The sequence below is a fragment of the Phalacrocorax aristotelis genome, chromosome 2, assembly GCF_949628215.1.
Source record: "Phalacrocorax aristotelis chromosome 2, bGulAri2.1, whole genome shotgun sequence".
Taxonomy (NCBI): Eukaryota; Metazoa; Chordata; class Aves; order Suliformes; family Phalacrocoracidae; genus Phalacrocorax; species Phalacrocorax aristotelis.
Genome location: NC_134277.1, coordinates 20882567 through 20899587, shown reverse-complemented (window position 1 = coordinate 20899587; position 17021 = coordinate 20882567). Strand labels below are relative to the sequence as shown.

The 17021-nt window shown below is 35.7% G+C and overlaps 1 protein-coding gene across 8 annotated transcripts in view; it reads left to right on the top strand.

The window, feature by feature from the left end:
- Positions 1-17021, top strand: part of MLLT10 (MLLT10 histone lysine methyltransferase DOT1L cofactor) — a 137674-nt gene that overhangs the window by 66090 nt on the left and 54563 nt on the right. For all 8 annotated transcript variants that reach the window (XM_075082675.1, XM_075082673.1, XM_075082678.1 and 5 more), the window contains 3 exons: positions 109-204; positions 6858-7113; positions 9167-9733. In XM_075082675.1, coding sequence (XP_074938776.1) covers positions 109-204; positions 6858-7113; positions 9167-9733 — 919 coding nt within the window. The remainder of the gene's footprint in view (positions 1-108; positions 205-6857; positions 7114-9166; positions 9734-17021) is intronic.

The window sequence follows — 17021 nt, the reverse complement described above, 5'->3', positions numbered from 1 at the left end:
ACATTATAACTATCTCTCTCAGACTTTGATAACACTTGATGCTGTTTAAAATGGGTTATGTCAAAGATGAAGCTGAACTTAGGTTATATTCTCTTTTATAACTTCTAGAAATATAAAGAGAAAGATAAACACAAGCAAAAATATAAGAAGCAGTCAGAGTCCTCACCGTCCTTGGTTCCATCTCTTACTGTAACTACAGAGAAAGTAAGTCGATGTGTTTTCCTTCTCTTCCACTTTACTTATATTGAACTTCCACGATGTAATCATTCCAGTGTATATACCGGAGCCTTAAAATGGCATAGATTCTGTAATTATCAAACACACTTGGTATTTTTTTCCTATAATGTAAAATCCTAAAATACTTTTAAGTTTATAATATGAAGAAAGGCGTAGGTGTTTGTAATTGAATAGTGAGTTATTTAATAGCACCAATCAGGTGCCACTGATAGGCCAGTAAGTTTTATTTCCTTGTCTTGTGTTTAATAATTTGAGAAGCTGTAGAGAAATCTTTCCTTTGAAATTCAATTGCGTGTGCTGAGCTGTCACTGAACCCGTAAGCGTTTAAGCTGGTAATTAGGAGATTGAAGCTTATGCTTTATTTGCTTGTAATATCACATTGCCTTTTTAGCAGTCTGCTCCATTAGGTTCTGTGGTCTTTCCATCCTGTTAATGTGCTAGCAAATATCTAACTCAAGGGACAATGTAGTGTGTTAAATAATAAGTACTGTTCTCCTTGTATGCTACAAGAATCACTTTCACTGTCCACCAAAAAAATAACACTAATGGTGTTGTTACGAAGTGGGCAGCAGTATTGACAAATGTGTTTTCTGACTTGAAAGTTGGAGAACATTTGTCCTATTCTTGTGGGAATGTTTGACGTCTGAGTCAGGGAATCATGGCTTGAATTAATTAGCCGTCAGTATGTAGAGAGCACTGTTTTTAAGTTGAAACTTGATTAATTGTATGTAGTTTGGTTGCATTCAACAAACGTGTCTATTTGCATACAGTACACCAAGACCTTGTCAGGACAGGGTAAAACAACTGAAATACCAACTTTCTGTAGTCCCTGGATAACTAATGGTATCAACTTCAATAATGGCCACCAAGAAAGTTAGTTTTTAGAATGCTTTGGATATTTCTTTGTTCTCAATAGTAGGAGTATTAACTTGAGGATGTGTACCTGTTAATGTCCTATTATTTGTGACTCACTTCTGATAAACTAGTCTTATTTCTGGCTCTGTTGTATTCTTTTTGACACTATTATGTCAAGTGAGACTTACTAGTCAGTGGTTTTCTGAAGCTCTCAATAACTCTTTATTAAAAAAAAAAAAATAAACCCAGGAGAGGTAGAGTCCATTTGCCACTTTACTGTTTTGATTTGAGAGCGGTTAGACATTGCAGTCAGTGAGTGTGACAGTTTTTAGTGAAATTGTTGTAGAACTCTTTGAATAGTACTGATCAGTCCATGTGATTTTTTTCAATTTCGTTTTATTAATTTGTCCTGAACATATTCCTCTTGAGTCTGAGACAACTTACAAAATTAATTGCCTGTAAAATTATTTTTTTGTGTGGGAACTTCCTTTAGATGATACAATTTTTGGTCAGGCTTTGTGCTACCTATGACCATACCTTACTTGAATATATCCCTTTTGTACTACGATTGTCTAATCATGATTAAAAGTTTTGATGAAAAGTGATGGTGCTGTATATTTGTGTAGAAGTTAAAGAAAATATATTGAAATACTGGTTATTTTTGAGTCCTACCAGTTAGAAAATGCTTTTAATGCTGAAGACAGTTGGATTCTGGTGTTCTGCTAATCTGTTTTCTAATTGCTCCCCCATGACTTTTCCTAATTACAAAGTTTACGGCGGAATGGTGTACACTTTAGTAAGGTGAACAAGAGTAAAAGCCCATTTTTAGCAGACCTCTATTTAATCCAAGTGAAAAAGGAGAGCGTTGCTGAGTTGTTGCCCATACTGTTAATCAAGGTTGTACTATATATGTATGTATAGCAATTATTAAGGAGAATAGAACCTCTCTAATTCTAGACCTTAAATTATGAATGAATTAAACTAAACCAGAAGTATTCATTGTAGAATTTAAATATCCACAGGTCTCCTGGTAGTTTTCTTCTTTTAACCTTTTACACCCTGTGTTTCTTTCTGTCTAAGCTATCGGCTTCATTTTCTCTTCTTTTTATAATGCTTCAGACCACTTCAGTTAAATGCTTTAGTTAAAACCCCAACAGATCGATGTACGCAAAGATACACTTTTGAATTGTAACCAGTAACTAAATAAAAGATATTGCAAACAGAAAGTAGAGCTGACTGAATTTTATCTGTAATGGTAGAGGTGATGGTGATAACCCTCCTCAGTTCACCCTCACTATCAGCCCGCTGTGGTTCTCGAGGGAGGTGATCAGATTCTACTGCAGTGGGATACAGAAGGGAATAAAATAAGTAGAAAAATCTCTATTTGGTATGACATAGCATCACAATCCTACAGTAGTGAGGTGTTTGTGGGCTATGTGGACGTGTGCTGATTTTTTTTTTTTCCTTTTGTTTGGTTTTTGCTTGGACCATTCTCTTACCATCTGGCATTTTAGGGGATGGTTGCCTGTTGTGGTCCTTCCCTTCTCTGTGCAAGACTACTGGCCTATATATCTGTATGAAGGCTAAAGGCTTCTCAAGCCTTGGAACATACTGTGTATATCAAGAATCATTATTACAGCTTTACTGTAAATCTGAAGCTTTCCCAGAAGTTTTACGATTTGCTGCAGATGGGTGGTATAACTCTTCAGGGCACAGAGTGTGATATATGTGGGGTGTAAAATGACATTAGCACTCTGTGCACTGAGTTGGCAATGTGAAAGTCAGCTTTTAGGGAAAAAACCTGCAAATGTGTTTATGGGAAGCATAAAGGAACCCTGATACACACAGAGTTAGCTTGGTAATTAGACTAGCAAATACCAATTGATTTTTGAGAACAGGATTAACATTCATGATTTAGCTAGTCAAGCCCTCCCAAATAAACCAAGGAATGGTGCTGGGTGACAGCATCAGGGGAGTATCCTTTTCGGGGGATGTTTGTACTTAAATGGAGGAAGATGACTGACTGGAGTGTGAGGAGTGAAGGGGGGGCCTCGAGTAGCCTATTCCATTTAAAAGGCATGTGCTGCTGGGAGCAGGGACTGCAGAGGCTGGAGTCAGTCATTAAATAACTGAAGGTGCTTTGCCTCCATCCTCAGATCCTTTCTCCCTGACTCCAAACAAACAAACCAATATAACTTTGCCATTGTGTAATAGGGTTGGGGTTTTTTTGCGGTGTTTATGTTAAGCCTTTGTCTTTTAAAGCTTAACGTTTTAGAAAAACAGTTTGTTTTGAGGTAGGTAAGTTGTATGAATGAAATAGCTTAATCATCTAAAGTTTGTGCTGCAGTTTTACCTTAGATCTTATTGCATATCTTGTGGATTCTTAGCGCATATCTGTTTTAGGGCGCTTTGTTGCAGTTGACTCCTTAAAGTAAGGAATATAATATGGGGAAAAATACTGACCAAATGATACCAATTTTACTTCGAGTGTCTGTTGCATCCTATTAGTGTCAAGATACTAAAATCTACATGCTAACTCCGAGTGTGCTTTATAGCACCTTCCAAAACAGAAATGCCTGTTGGAGGAAAATTTTCAAAAGAACCACCGCAATGTGCGTGCATGTTCTCCAAAATCTGCTAAGAGCAGGATTCAGGCTTGCAGTCAAATAAAATCTCTGCACAGTATGTGCAAATTAATGCCTATTTGTAATTTCCTAGCCCTGGCCAGTCTGCAGAGCTACCTTAAACTCTTAATTTCCTTTTTAAAAGAAAAAACCAAAGCCCTCTCTTCCCTATGCACCCCCCCACCCCCCCCACCCCGATAACATCAAACTCTTGATTGTTGGTCTCTACAGAGCATTATCCTTGCAATTAATATTCAAATGAGTGGATAGGAGATAAGGATTAGGAAAGGAAGGAATTGCATAAGAGGAGAAATCCTGGATCCTAGAAAAAGCCTGACTTCTGTTTTGGGTGGAAAAAACCATGTCATGTCTGGAAACCTTTTGTTCAAATGACCCAAATTTGAACCACTGTTTCTTAACTTGGGCCAAGTGACACATCAGTTTCAGGAAAAATTGAGCATACTTGTGGACTTTGTAATAGTTCAAAAAGTTAACCGCTAAACTTACCTTAGAATTGGCTCCATCGTCATTAGAAACAGTTTCCAGTATAGTAATATGAATTTGAGGTAAATAATTTTTAACATTGTACTTTTACAGACTCAGGCTGACTTTTTTCCACTATTATTCAGAGAGTCTGTAATATATTTTTATTGCAGTCCATAATAGGGCTATATTTGTGATTTTGAAGGGCTATGTTCTGCCTGGTTTTTTTAGGTAGGTAAATTAAAATAAATTATTTGCTACTAAAAATTGTTGGATTTTAGATGGGCTATGCAGTCTGCTTCATCCCAGTGGATACTTTACAGATACTTTGTACATGCTCATAATGATGTATACTTTTCATTTAGAACATTGTATAGCAAGATTAATTTTATTATGAGCTGTCTTACTTGCTACAGGAAGGAAAGAAAAAGCAGTAGTTGAACAGCATGAAAAATAAGAAATATTTTTTTATTCTTAATTTAATGCTAACATGGAGGCATTGTTACTTGTGGACCTTAAAGACACAATGATAATCAACGTGAGTTAGTATATCAGAGTTTCAGCTTCAGATGTTAAGTAGAATCACTTCTCTCAAGTGGCACAGAGGAACTTGCAAAATTGAATTTGAATCATTGTCCAAAAACCAAATGAAGGTTTTAAATACTGGATTTCTGCTGAGGATGTGCTCTACCTCTTTTCACTCATGAGTGAAGAGTTCAGAAGCATTGTCTTTACATGGATTTTTAGTACGCTAGGTCACATAGATTTGGTGTAAGTGGGTTGGAGCGCTGCAGGACTAATGTAAGCTAATGGGGAACATGCTTGAAGAGTGAGACTGGTTGTTCTCTACATTGGCCTGTTCTGCATGAATCCCAACCGGTTTGAATCCTTCAGGTTTGTGTATTCCTTTGCTGTCTTTGGAGTCATTTGGATCTGCTGTTGTAGTTTGGAAAGTGGTACCCATGTTAGCTTTGTTTACAGTGTTTGCATGGAACAAGTTAAAACAAATCACAGTAGAAACTAATACTAAACCAGCAGACTAGCAGTAGCACTCAAGTAAAGCAATTTCCATGAAAACTGTGTTTTGAAAGAAGCATTGTCCAAGTTGATTCCTCCCCCCAAATAAATGCTACTGCTCCCCCCAGTAACTCATACAGGACAGTATGCAAATAGATTGAAATTTTTGTCTTCCTTAAAGATTGCATATTTAGTGTTCTTCTGGCATTTGCAACTGCAAAGTAAGTTCTATGTAAATGTCTTAGCTGTTTTAGTAAAAATATGGAAAACTTTTTGTACTAGCTGTGTAAAGATGAGGAAATATTCTGCTGTAGGCCTAAATTCAGCAAGCATCCCAGCTGGGGAAGAGAAAACTTGCGTATGTGCTCAGTTTCGAGAGGCATGTGTTTGTGTGGTCTTTAATGGAGATATTTAGATACTATTTTAAACTGTCTTCTATAAAGAACTGAGAAACAAACCAAGCTTGTTTTGAACAGATGAGTAGCTTCTACGTTTGAAGAAGCTTTAGATAGTCAAAAGGCTCTTTTACTAGCTGGTTTGAGTATAAACAACAACAGAATATGATTTCCTTTTTCCTAATTTTTGCTTTAATTTTCTTTCTTCTGATATTAAAACTCTGCTATCCCAAGTCCAAAATTTTTTTTCTTATGAAAACTACTATATTCCTTTGTGTGGTTTCCTAATGCTGTGCACGCAGTTTCCCTGCTCACCTAATTACTTTCTGTGAACCTATTTTCACCATTGTTCACCAATATGAACAATTCTGGCAAAATTTTAACAGAAGAATAACAGGCCTAAAGGTAAAATTGTTGAAAGTCCTGTGAAGAGTTTATGGGTGTAGGAGAAGGGCCAAAATTCTTGGGGGTGGGTGGGGGGTGAGGAAGAAATCTTCATTGGGAGCTCAAGAGTATGCTATGCTTTTTGCTTCTGTCAGGCCAGCAGGGTTGTAGTAGGTAGCCAGTCATTCCTGCACATGTCTTGGGCACCTAGATCTCACCTGTCTTCTTTACTTGATGATACTTAAGGAACTGGCTGAATGGGATGGTTCTAATGGCAGGGAATCCTAGTGTGATGATGAGAAGTGGAGACATAAGGGGCAGTTGGGCTTGGTGGAGTTGGTTTTGGTTTGGTGTTGAGACTATAAAGTCTTAAAAATGCATGTTCCTAAGTTCTGAAGCCTTCATCAGTTCCACTGCTGGTGGAATGTTTCCAGTTTGACAAAACAAACTGCATTAAACCTGTATTTTCAGAAAAGCATTTAAAATCTCATTTTTTCTTTTACATCTTTATTTTTAAGCAGTAAAATAAAAATATCCTGTTAAAATAGAATATAAAGACTGTGTAGCCATAGATCTGAGATTAATCCAGTGACCTCAATGAGTTTACAATTTCAACCAAAGCTGACATTATTGTTGTGCATTTTCTTTCCACAAAATGAAGTTTTATGTGCTTAAGTGGTTTGCTGAAAATCTTAACAATTCAGTTTATGTAATGCCTACTGATGGCAGTTACCTTAGTTATTTGAACACTTCTAAATTTATATGAAAGAATGGGTTCTTTTAAACAGTTCTTTTGTTACAGTTTTTTGTGTGACCTAATTGTTTCTTTTGTCTTATTTCTTTTCTCTTATCAAAATGCTAGACATACACAAGCACTAGCAACAACTCTATGTCAGGCTCCTTGAAACGGCTGGAAGATACCACAGCTCGGTTTACAAATGCAAATTTCCAGGAAGTTCCTACACACGTTTCAAGTGGAAAAGATTCTTCAGAGGCTAGAGGGTCAGAGAGCAAAGGGAAGAAATCTGCAGGTCATAGCTCAGGTCAGAGGGGAAGAAAGCCTGGTGCTGGAAGAAATCCAGGAACAACTGTGACTGCAGCTAGCCCTTTTCAGCAAGGTATTAATTGTTGTGCTGTAACATGACTTCTGCTTTGACATGAATTGGAAATCTAACACATTTAAAACTTGAAAAGTAATTCATCCTTTATCCTCAATAATGAGAGCATTGTTTCACTTTGGAGAAAAAAAAAACTTATTTCAGGGAAAAAATGTTCATTGTCATAACATGAAAAAGGAGGTTGTGCATCTTTAAAGGCCAAAACTGACGCTTTTATTCAGACTGTTAAGGTATTCTCTTTGACTGCTAAAAACGTAAGTTTCTTTATGTGCTGAAAAGTTAGTCTGGGGTAAAGTTTAACATAGGAATTTGAGTCTAGGGGTCGGTCTTAGCTCTTTAAGGGAATAATGCTAATGTTTTTTAGTTAGTGCATATTCGAATGAAACTGGACTACCTAATGTATAGGATGCAGTGACCCCTAAATAATTTTTCAAGATGCAGCTATTTAAAATATACCATTTTCTTCAAAGGGAAAAACCTTTTTTACTTTTATTTTTTTTGTCATTGAATATATAAGCAGAAGATGATTACGTGACAAGTATATACAGTTTCTTTAGCATGTTCAAAATACCAAACTTTTTGTATTGCATAAGCTAAAACACACTCAATGCACTGTTGACACTTCTAAAAAGCTAATTTTATTATGACATCTTCGTCAGAGATGAAGAAAGATTAAAAAAAATTTAAAAAGTATTTTTACTACTTAACTAATAAAACATGTTATTTTGAAACACAACAAACTAGACCTTCTATAAGGTAATTGTTTTTCCATAACTTTCACTATGGTGTGTAGCAGGTGACTGTCCTTTCTGCTTTATGATGTTTTTCTTTCTTTAAGTTTGTTTATGCAGTGAGCACTTTTCAATTTTTCTAGAACTCTTTCAGTATTTCAGGCTTTTTCTTTTGCTTGAAAAAACTGAAGTGGCTTTTTGTTTAATTTCTCAAAACTTTCAAAATTGCCTTCTGGAATCTTGCATTTAAAGAAAAAATCTTGCTCACAGCAGATGGCAAAATAGATCTTTACTCTGTGCCTCTGTTTTCTGTAAAGCTGCATTAAGTGAAGTTGATGTAACTTGTTTAAGATACAAAACAACTTTTTTATGATTTTTAAATTGCTGTATTAATGTAAATTATATTTTAAATGGAATTCTTAATATTGTTTAATGGACTACTAATGGTGAAACAGTAATTTGTAACGGACTTTTTTTATATCTAATATCGTATTTAGTAATATTTTCTTCACAGTCATCATCAATCTGAGTTCTACGAAACAATACCCACATGCACCCACCCATATAAAATTACTGAATTTCAGTGGAAGTAGATATTTGTATTTCCTACGGGTGCTCCATTTCTGCCTTGCGTGCACTAACACAGTGATGAAATGACTGCCGTCTAAGTATTACAGAAGCAATGTATTTCTGTTATGCAAAAGATCTTTATGGTTCTCTGACAGTGCTAAAGAAAACTTAAAATGCCAATTTTATACACTTTTCTCCACTTCCTCTCCTGTTGTTTTGAAAAGTACTTCTGTGCAACACCTCCTCAGCCAGGATAATAAGTTAAGTACAATTGCTGTTCCCTTGACCTGTGTCAGACCCGTGATTTAGACTGAATGGGAAGGAATATTCTACGCATAGTGTAGATGCGATCATAGCACGTTTATCAGCCACCTTCTTTTTATATATGTGTATGTTTAAAAAAAGAAGTGCTCTGACTTGCACCAGGTGTTTGCTGTGGCCTCAAAGCATGAGGGATGTAGGAGTTATCTAAGCAGTGAAGCTGTTATTCTCCTTTTATTAATTTTCACCTTGTTTGTGCCCCAAATTCAAATCTGAATCTCAGATAGGAACCTGAGAATCGGATCCAGTAGAGTGAAGATCAGCATGAGAAGCAATGAGTTACCTTGAAAATAAATTCTTTAGCTTTTGGTAACACTTCTCATAAAGTCCTTGCACTTCAAATTTTTGTATTCTAAGGTACTAACCTTTTCTATCAATTTTCATTAACTACAGGGGGGGAAAAAAGTACTTCTCTTTACTTTCTTTTTTAGGAAGCTTTTTGGGCACTCCTGGGAGCATAAAGTCATCTTCTGGAAGCTCAGTTCAATCTCCGCAGGATTTTTTGAGTTTTACAGACACAGATCTGCGAAGTGATAGTTTCACGCATTCTCAACAGGCTTCGTCAACCAAAGATGTACATAAAGGAGAGACTGGGAGTCAAGAGGGGGGTGTCAATTGTTTCACTTCCTTAATTGGTCTCCCTTCATCGTCAGCTGTTTCCCAATCTAAAAACTTTGACAGCTCACCTGGAGACATAGGTAATTCTGGCCTTACTTCTACAGCATACAAACGAGCTCAAACTTCTGGAATAGAAGAAGAAACTGTAACAGAGAAGAAACGGAAAGGAAATAAGCAAAGTAAACATGGGCCTGGTAGACCCAAAGGAAATAAAAGTCAAGAAAGTATTTCCCATCTTTCAGTTTCTTCTGCTTCCCCAACTTCATCTGTGGCATCTGCTGCAGGAAGCGTGACAAGCTCCGGTCTTCAGAAATCTCCAACTTTGCTCAGGAATGGAAGTTTACAAAGTCTTAGTGTTGGCTCCTCTCCAGTGGGTTCAGGTAGGCATTTATTGGATTTGTTTTCTTACCTCAAAATATGTCTTTATTATTTTAGCCGTAATTCTGAGTATGCTTTTCAAGAATGAAGTATCATTTAAGTATCTTGAAAGTTGCACTGGGAAAAAAAGTAAAAAGTAGAATATGACTGTTGGAAGAGTAAGTTTTGTTCCATGTATAGATGCCACTGTGCTGTAGGTGGCTGTAGTAGATTGACCTGTGTATTGACCTATAGGTGATATAAATGCAGGTTTTGAGGCTGTAGGGGAAAAATAAGTTGCATGAAAATAGGTTCTTTGGAAATTACATGTGGCAGTTTTAGCTAAAATAAATGATAGCTTATACAGACTATGTTCTATTACATAGAGAAAACAAAATCAGTACCCAAGCATGTCAGCTGTGCTGAGTATGTCCCTCGATTATTTTTTTTCCCCAATTTAGCTTCACTAAAAATCAAAATGTCTATATAGAGAATTATCAGTTTAAACATGTAGAAGGATATTCTGAATCTGGACACCTGTGCAGCCAGATGACATTTTAATATTCTGTGTGCTTTTTAGCAGTTGAAATTGGCTGGTTTGTTCTTCCTCTGTTTTAAATGTTATGTGCATCTGGGGCTGTGAGAGGCCTTCTGTTCCCAGTAAACCTGTGTTTGGAATGACCTTGCAGAATACTGAATCCACCAAAGTCTTTGCCTCTTTGAAGTTTCTTTCAAGGTCTTTATGTTTGGATAAAAAAATAGCAAACTACCTGATACATTGTTTTTGTAACATTGAAATTTTGTCCTTTTGTTGTTCTAGTAGATTTTTTTGCATAATTTTTGTTTTTTTGGGGAATGAGAAATGGAACCAGAATATTTGGTTTTGTGGGGGTTTTTATGCTTTTGTGTGGTATATTTTCACTGTATAATCGAGAGATAGAAATTATACATACTTAAAGAAACAAAAATCTTCATATTTGTTTCATAACAAGGCAGGTACTTAAAAACTTGTAAAACAATGTGGTTTTGAGACTGTCTTTGTTAGGTGTAGGCAAATGACGAATTTTATTACAGGTAATAATAGCAATAGCAGTGGCAACGCTATTACAAAAATATTTTTCCTGCCTTGAAATCATTAGGGAGAAAAGGTATGTGACAAAACTTCCTAGTTCACTTCCATGTTTTTGATTAAATGCAGTTTTAGAAACACATTAACCTCGTATCTGTTATGGACAGAGATCGTCGAACAGATTTAGATCAGCTTTCTGATTATTTTAGTGTGAGCTTTCTTATTGCTTTATAACCCCTTTGAGGTGGATCATGTATTATTGTAGTTGGGGTAACAGATGGAAGTACAAGATCTTGTTCTGAAGTGAATGAACCATGTTTCCCACCTTATATTTTTCTTAAATATTCTGGTCTTGTCAGCTCCTAGAACAGGATTTTCCCTGGCCAGATCCACCCTTTTTTTTTTTTTTTTTCCTTTATTACATCTCACTCTTCTATCTGTAAAACACCAGTGAAAATGTTAAACTCCCATTGTAAAAAGCTTTGAAAACATGGATGGAAATACCTGGTAGGTTGTATTACCTTTATCATGATATTCAGACTGTAATTTCACTTCTGTTAAGCATACTTAGATTCTTGCTAGCCAGTGTTAGGCCTGTCCTCTAATAAAGTGATAGTTTCTGAAGGGGACAAAGAATATGAATGAAAAACAAACAAACAAAACCCAAAAACAAAATCACCCCAACAAAACCCGGAAAACCCAAGGAAACAAAACCAGATGGGATGTCTTTGCCTTTGAGCCTGAGCTCTAAATTCATCCACAAACTTCTACTTGAGCCTGAGTGTGTTGTTTTAATGTACTTTTCTCCCTGATTTCCCCTTTCATATGGTTGTAGCGCTGCTTTCCTCACTCCATCATAAGCATTTTCTGGGTTTAGCACTCCATTTACAGCTTTGTTACAATGAGGAAGAGCATATGAGTATTACCAATATTATTGGAACGTAACATTTTCTCAGGTATGATATGCTGATGTTTCTCTTTTGGAATGTCTCTATATTGTCCAGTAACAAAATCTGACAAGTAAATAGAAACAATTTGACCCAAAACCCCAAATAAGATTTTGTGCATGTAAATGTAGTGAGGAAAAATGCAGGGGAAGTCAAGCCAAAAAGTTTTTACTGCCTGTTATTTGGAATTGCCTTGTTACTGCAAAGAAGCAGAATCAGGAGTGAGTTGGGTGATACCAAACAAATCTTTTGAGGCACTTTTTCAAGAATTTCCTCTTTTTTAAAATAACCTTGCTAACTGCAGCTATCTTAAGCTACCATTCTTTTTCCATTTTCTTATGAGTACTTGTTGAGATCCATAAAAAATATGAAAATCGTTACTCCTCAGACATATGATAATCCTGTTCACAGTTAATATTCAAATTAGATGAAATGTGAAGGAAAGCTTATTTTAAAAGGTAATGCAGATTCCTCATGTGCTATCTATACATATGTAATTATCTTCCATAAAACTTTTAAGTACATTCTGCTCATTTTGTGAAAATATTTGTGCTTTCCAAACATTTTCCAGTCACAGAACTTCTCTCTTCCTGCTTAATAAGAACAGAGATGTACCATGAGTAGTACAAGGCCATGTGATTAAAACTGCTACAGCACTCTGGTTGTATTACAGTTGCCATGCAACTGATCTGATGCTTTCAAAATTTTGAGTGCTTGAATGTTCAATCTTAATTCTTTCTATATTTTTTTCTGACATGTATTTATAATCTGATAGGAAACACTATGCATTATTTTAACAGCATACTCAAAGGAATGAAAAGTAATTTTAAAAAATGAAATAAAATTTAGTTGATAGGGTGATAAGGAATTTTTATATTTAATTAATATTTTTCCAGTACATCTGTCGCTGTTTTTTTTAAAAAAAACAAAGCTGCTTTAGCCAATAACAGCTTATTTACAAACTATACTTATCTTTCCCCTAGAAATTCACAAGCGCTGCAGGTTTGCTGTCTAAGATGACATAAGTCAGTTGTTATGGGAGTTATATAAAGCTGATACTGGTTCCCCCAAAATGAGACTGGTCTTCGAGGTGATTTCAGGATCTGAGTTTTTTAATGGGGGAGGGTTTCATCTGAACTTTATGAATTTTATAGAGCTATTTAACTTTTAAAAAGTCACACTAGTTGTATTCTCAGGATTAAGTTCATTCTCAGCATCCTTCTAGGGAATAATACGTAAAGATTTCTAGTCTGAAGTATTGTAAAGCAGTGATCCCTTCCACTGAAGATTTTTATTTTTTCTTTTCACAATAATGGTGATTAAAAAACAGAAAACCTTCATCCAGGCACTGGAAGAGATGAGCACCATCTTGTCCCAGTGCTTTACCTCTGCTAGTAGTAGATTCCAATATCAAAATTTTTTTACCATACTTGTACTTTATTTCAACAGTAATGCAGAAACTAATAAGGTGGTGGGAAGAAGAAAATACAGTTATGATAAATAACTTCCATACAGTCTGTATTTTTCTGTGAAGTAGTTTGTGGGGGCTCTGGCCCCTCTTTCTTTGGAGTCCACACCAGAGTGTGACGAACTTTGAGAACTCATGTCCCAGAGCAATAGGGGAAAAAAGCATTTTACATGATGTACAGTACCTCTGACTTTTGTGAAGTAATGCAGCAAGGTAAAATGAAAAGCAGTCAAGTGTCAGAAGTAAACTGAAATTTCTGTTTCATGGTAGATAAAGTTCTTGTGCAGTTATCTTCAAGTTGTGCATGGATACCTGCTGCTGGAGGAATTACAGTGCTTCAAGCGTACAGGGATGTTTCTCTGTCTTCCCTAGTTCTGTTCCTGGAATTCCTTTGTCACAATAGAGGCAACCTTATAATTTGTCTTCCTACATTTTTATCTCTACATCATATATATTCTACCCTTGATCAGTCTTCAGTATGCTCTGGTTGGTAAACCTAGTAAGTTTTTGGAATAAAGGATGTATCCAAAACCAGTATTGTACTTTAATATAACAATATTTCAAACCCTGATTTAGAAACAGTTAACAGTTTTTTGCCACAGGCCCCTCTGGGTTGATCTTATGGTCTTGTGCAGTCAAAATTTCAGCTTTATATAGGAGTTTACTAAACGCTTTAGCTTGGTCTGTGTGTTTTATTCTTCTTTCTAATCTGATTCAAGCAGTGATGAAGCCTTTGCCAAATGTTATGCTCCTGTCCAAGGAGATGATCTTACTGTTAAGCTCATTGTTGTACTGGTGGTGTAAAGAGAACTCTGAGCTTCAAGGTAGATGAGTAACTTGAAATCATTTTCATTGAGATACCAAGTTTCTCAGAGCTTATGTTAAATCTTTATGACGTCATGTTTAAACTCCTCTGTAGCCTTTGACTTACTAACTAAATCTATTGGGAGAAAGTTTAGATAAAATTATTCTGAAACAGTTCATGCTATTATATTTATCTGCTAGGTACCCCCGAAGCCGAAGCAGAAAAAGAAGTCTTGCTGTGTTAAGAAGCCAGTTTGTATTCCAGAGGAGATAGAATAGAAAGGACAAATTGATACCAATAGATACTAATAACCTTTTAGGCCTAAGCAAATCATGTAGAAAACACACAAAGACAAAAATTCTTGTGCAGAGAATGTCATTCTTCATATTGGAGGCTCAACAGAAATGGTGTTGGTTTGATATGAGATCAAATGTTAAAATTTATGATTGTTGGTGCAGAAGACATAGAGGCATTCATCACGGAATTGGGAAGAAATCACATGAGGTAGTAGAAGCTTATGAAAATGGGGATTATCGTGAAATGGATCCGCTGCTAATGTTCTTAACTAAAACAGGTATTACGAGCAGCTACAGACAGAACTAATAAATTGGCATTTTGTGATGATGAGTACGTTCTATTTTCATGTTTTTAGGCTATCAGTGTCAAATTTCAGTAAGTCTTTAAAACTTTTGAAGTTGCAGGAGACTGACAAGTAGTTACTGTTATGTAATTAGAATATGTCTGATACAAGAAAGAAAGATGTCAAGATATGTAAAGATGTAATGATTAATGGTGGCTATTGTGAGTTACGGAAAATAACTTATTGGATTTATTTTAATTTTGGGGTTTTTAAAATAAAAGCAGTGGCATAGTAGATGTCTGCATTTCAGTTGATACAGCATGACATTTTAAAGAAAGATCTGTAATGATAGGAAGTCAGCAAACCTTTGCATTAAATGTAGTTAATGGATAAGTCTCAATTTAATTTTGATCAGTGAATTACTAAACTGAAATATTTACTTTGGGGATGTGTTATTTCCCTGTGCACCAGTTACCAACCTCGTGCTATTTATTGGAAAACTCTGCAGTTCCTGAAAAAATCTGGGTATGATGACAGGGTAAAATGGATCTCTGAGTAAGCAATACAAACTAAGAGTTGTGTTGGTGGAGCAAAAGTAAAAGATTATGTCTAAGAAAGATGGATGTGTACTTGCAGGGTAAGGCTGGCCTTCTGTGGAAGGAAGGGCTGGAAAGAAAAAGGATAAAAGTGAATAATCAGTTATGTCTGAGCTTCCAGTGCTGAGCTGTGTTTAAAAACGTTTGAATACATAAACAGCAAACATATGAGAAAGGTAGCTCTGTGTTCAGCAGAATGCCTCTGGTCTTCAAATACTGCATCTAGTTCTGGTATTGCCTGCGTGTAAAGAAGAGAAAAGCCATGAGAAGGATTCAGGGACTGGAAAAAGCATGTTATTGTAGAAAAGCTGAGGAGTGAGTTTACCTGACTGTGGATATCATACGAGGAACTAAAAAATTGATACTATAATGATCCTTAACCTAACAAAAAAGGTAAAACATGATCAAGTGAGAGAAAGTAATAGCTGAACAATTCTCAGTAATGGTTCTTAAAATTTACAGGTAATACGTCTTCTAGAAGACAGTTTAGTCAAGCATAGTTATTGGATTTACAGGTGCAGTGGGTTCTAGGGCTAGGAATCAAATCACGTGCTCCAGAGATCCTTGTTTGACTGTTACCTATGAACCTAATTCTGTGCTGTATTATCCCTTCGATTTCTAAAAGAAAGATTGGAATGGTACATCATTTTGCCATATGAAATAGACTGTAACTGGGCAAATGATGCATTTCAAAATACAGGAGTTAGTAGGGAATTGTTAGGCAGTGTGGGGCTGCAGAAATTAGTTCCCAACATGGTGTGTTCTATGCTTTTATCAAAGATTGGAAAGAAATTAAGACATCTTTGCTGCTTTCTGTGAGGGTTCACGGTGGTTTCTAAAATAGTATGTTGTAAGAGATGTACTCGGATGGAATGAATAATAATTCCTCAATTAAGAATGTTTTGTACAAAAAATACTGAACAATGAACCTTATCAGAGATGTTTTGAAAACAGTTATGAAAAACTTCTCAATAACAAGGGAGAACTGAACATTATCCTCATATCGAGAAAAAAAGCTATTGTCACTCGTGTGATACTCATTCCTTTGTCTTTAATAGACTGAAATATCTTTAATTTGAGAATATTTCAGTTTACAAAAATGGTTAAAAGCATGATCATAAATGTTATACAGGAAGAATTAATATTCCTGGTCAAGATTTTTTCATTGGTAATTGCATACTGGTAATTGCCTCATTATCTGTTTTTCTTTTTTTTAAAATATTGACAGAAAAGGACAGACCTATAGTATGTAATTAGATGGGCTGCTGAAAACAAGAAATGTTCAGCCTTTCCACCTGTAAAGTCTCCAGGCTGCCCAACTTTCTGTGGAGGCAGTGGTTTTTGTATTAGATACAAATCAGCTCCCCTGTGAATGTTGCAAGTCTAGTACTCTTGGAGCATTGCTTTGAACCAAAATTTGATTTAAAACAAAACAAAAGGGAAGTTATCCTTTCTCAAAAAAGTGTAGATTTTTTTTTCTTCTTTTTTGTGAGTGAAAACAGATATGAGGACTTTCTGAAGTGAAAAAATGTCCCAGGGAAGGGAAGGTAAGTTCTAAAGCTAGGGTGTAGCTTGCATATCAAGCTGCTTAGGCCTGCTTATATCTGAGAAGATCTTGCCAGCTGTGGAAATGACATTTTACTTAACTAGCTAATTGTTGTGTGAGAATGTAAGAAATTTTGAAGATTACATACTTGAAACTAGATTCCCAAATTATGGTGTGACTCTTGGCATTAGTTTCTAGTTATATTTCAAAATATAACACTATTTATTTATTATCCTCTAACAGTCAACAGCAAATAGTATGTTTAAATTTTGAACTTGTAGTACATTTCAGATTCTAAAA